The 3605-nt window shown below is 47.6% G+C and overlaps 1 protein-coding gene across 1 annotated transcript; it reads left to right on the forward strand.

Moving 5' to 3' along the window:
• Nucleotides 1–250: 250 nt before the first annotated feature.
• LOC139395880 (CD209 antigen-like protein E) lies at nt 251–1103 on the forward strand (the record flags this gene model as incomplete). The annotated part of the gene is made up of 2 exons (XM_071143194.1): nt 251–340; nt 607–1103. Coding segments are annotated over 2 exons (587 nt in total), but the record flags the coding sequence as incomplete, so codon positions are not given.
• Between the last annotated feature and the right edge of the window lie 2502 nt (nt 1104–3605).

Genomic DNA, 3605 nt, shown 5'->3' on the forward strand with positions numbered 1-3605 from the left:
GCTGGTTACCAGCAAAACCAAAACGAAGGCTGGTCTCCAGCAAAACCAAAACGAAGTCTGGTCTCCAGCCTATGCTGGTCTATACTGTTTTTTCAGCAGGGGCTGCAACTCAAGCAACAGAACATTTGAGGTACTCAGTGTTGTGGCCCAAGTCAAGCTTGTCTATTTTACGCAGTGCTTGACAGAGCTACTCTACACAAATAGACGCAAATACCTGATAAAGTTCTTATGATGATAATTTGTGCTTCAGTGTGGAAGAGACGTTTCCTAGCTTCTGCAGTGAGTCTGGGGCTGCTGTGTGTTCTCCTACTGTCTGGGATCATAGGCCTGTTACTCTACCGTGAGTTTGATATGTTCTCACTCAAACATCTCACTCTAATGTTCTTAATAATCTATGGTGTGATGAACAATGATTGGGGTCAATTCCATTTTCATTTCAGTCAAATCAGAAAGTAAACCAAATTCCAAATGTTCCTCATTGAAGCATTGAAGAGAATTGTGATTGTAATTCCAGTGTACTTCCTGAATTGACTGGAATTGAAATGCAACTGACCCCAACCCTGGAGATGTCTGATTAACTTGGTCGTTGATTGTATTATTTCACAGAGAGAAACCTATTGAACAGTTACAACAACCTGACTGCAGAGAGAGACCAGCTACAGACCAGCTACAACAACCTGACCAAAGAGAGAGACCAGCTACAGACCAGTAATAAATATGGCAAATGTCCCCGAGACTGGAAGAAGTCTTGCTGCAGTTGTTACTACATCTCTGCTGATGAGAAAACATGGGAAGACAGCAGAAAGGACTGTCAGGCGAGAGGAGCAAACCTGGTGATCATCAACAGCAGAGAGGAACAGGCTTTCATCAAAGCGTTCAACAAAAGAGCCTGGTTTGGTCTGACGGACATAGAAGTTGAGGGAACCTGGAGATGGGTGGACGGCACACCACTGACCACAAGTTACTGGACCAAAGGGGAGCCAAATGATTTGCAAGAAGACTGCGCTTTGGTTGATAACACTCAAAAGGACCCAGTAGTGGCTTGGAATGATGTGCCATGTAACCACACAAATAGTTGGATCTGTGAAAGGCAGGTGTGTTAAGGCTGTCAATAACAGTTAATGTAGAGAAAAGCATGACCCACATTTATAAAATAATGTTTTCTCTGACCACTCTGTCTCTCTCTCTCTCTTCACTCCCTCTAACAGTTCCATCGCTTAACTTCTTGTTTTACTCTTAATTTGTTACGTTTGACTGCTCTGAAATGTGTTTAACTTACAAAAGTGTTTCCTGAGGTTTGGGAGGGCTGGGGGTTGGGAAGAGATTGGGAGAGGGCTAGGGCTAGGGTTGGGAAGAGATTGGGGAGGGCTGGGGCTGCGGTTGGGGAGGGTTGGGAAGAGCTTGGGGGTGCTGAGGTTGGGGAGGGTTGGGGTTGGGAAGAGCTTGGGGAGGGAAGAGGAGGGCTGGGGTTAGGGAGAGCTGGGGTTAGGGAGAGCTGGGGTTGGGAAGAGCTTGGGGGGAGGCAGGCTTTGGGAGGGCTCAGATCGTGAAGAGCTTGGGGAGAGCTGGGGTTGGGGAGGGCTTGGGGAGGGGGTTGGGAAGAGCTTGGATAGGGCTGGGGATTGAGAGAGCTTGGGTAGGGCTGGGCAAGGGAGGGCAGGGCAGGGCTGGGGTTGGGGAAGGCAAAGGAGGGTTAGGGTTGAGGAGGGCTGGGCTGGGTGGATAAGGGCTAGGTAGGAAAGGCTAGGGCATCAAACCTTACCAACTGAGCTAATTGATCAGTTCATTTATTGCTGGAAATCCAAAAACATGAAGTGCCCGCGGCACTCCAGCATCAGGGTTACCTACCTCTGAGCTAAGGTGTAGGCTGGGTTGAGATCCAGGGGGTTGAGTGGTGATGATGGCTGGGGGAAGGTTGGGTGGAGGCCAAGGGTTATGTGAAGGTTGGAGGGAAGGAGGGATCAATACCAGGGGTGCTGGTGGGATGGAGGGGTGGATGCTAAGGGTGTTGGGTGGGGTGGAGGACGGGGAAGGTTTGAGGAAGTAGGGGTAGATGCTAAGTTGACTGTTCAGATACTGTAGGTTACTCTCCCATGTTACTGTAGGTTTATCTACAATGTTACTGTGGGTTACTCTCCCATCCTACTGTAGTTTACTCTCCCATGTTACTGTAGGTTTCTCTCCCATGTTACTGTGGGTTACTCTCCCATGCTACTGTAGGTTACTCCCCCATGCTACTGTAGGTTACTCCCCCATGCTACTGTAGGTTACTCTCCCATGCTACTGTATGTTACTCTCCCATGTTACTGGAGGTTACTCTCCCATGTTACTGTAGGTTACTCTCCAATGTTACTGGAGGTTATTCTCCCATGCTACTGTAGGTTACTCTCCCATGCTACTGTAGGTTACTCTCCCATGATACTGTAGGTTACTCTCCCATGCTACTGTAGGTTACTCTCCCATGTTACTGTAGGTTACTCTCCCATGCTACTGTAGGTTACACTCCCATGATACTGTAGGTTACTCTCCCATGCTAATGTAGGTTACTCTCCCATGCTACTGTAGGTTACTCTCCCATGCTACTGTAGGCTACTCTCCCATGCTACTGTAGGTTACTCTCCCATGTTACTGTAGGTTACTCTCCCATGCTACTGTAGGTTACTCTCCCATGCTACTGTAGGTTACTCTCCCATGTTACTGTAGGTTACTCTCCCATGCTACTGTAGGTTACTCTCCCATGCTACTATAGGTTACTCTCCCATGATACTGTAGGTTACTCTCCCATGCTACTGTAGGTTACTCTCCCATGTTACTGTAGGTTACTCTCCCATGCTACTGTAGGTTACTCTCCCATGCTACTGTAGGTAACTCTCCCATGCTACTGTAGGTTACTCTCCCATGCTACTGTAGGTTACTCTCCCATGCTACTGTAGGTTATTCTCCCATGCTACTGTAGGTTACTCTCCCATGTTACTGTAGGTTACTCTCCCATGTTACTGTAGGTTACTCTCCCATGCTACTGTAGGTTACGCTACCATGCTACTGTAGGTTACTCTCCCATGCTACTGTAGGTTACTCTCCCATGCTACTATAGGTTACTCTCCCATGCTACTGTAGGTTACTCTCCCATGATACTGTAGGTTACTCTCCCATGCTACTGTAGGTTACTCTCCCATGCTACTGTAGGTTACTCTCCCATGCTACTGTAGGTTACTCTCCCATGCTACTGTAGGTTACTCTCCCATGCTACTGTAGGTTACTCTCCCATGCTACTGTAGGTTACTCTCATATGATACTGTAGGTTACTCTCCCATGCTACTGTAGGTTACACTCCCATGCTACTGTAGGTTACTATCCCATGTTACTGTAGGTTACTCTCCCATGCTACTGTTTTTACTCTCCCATGTGACTGTAGGTTATTCTCCCATGTTACTGTAGGTTACTCTCCCATGCTACTGTAGGTTACTCTCCCATGCTACTGTAGGTTACTCTCCCATGCTACTCTAGGTTACTCTCCCATGATACTGTAGGTTACTCTCCCATGCTACTGTAGGTTACTCTCCCATGCTACTGTATGTTACTCTCCCATGTTACTGGAGGTTACT

This window comes from Oncorhynchus clarkii, unplaced genomic scaffold (genome assembly GCF_045791955.1).
Source record: "Oncorhynchus clarkii lewisi isolate Uvic-CL-2024 unplaced genomic scaffold, UVic_Ocla_1.0 unplaced_contig_13121_pilon_pilon, whole genome shotgun sequence".
Lineage (NCBI taxonomy): Eukaryota > Metazoa > Chordata > Actinopteri > Salmoniformes > Salmonidae > Oncorhynchus > Oncorhynchus clarkii.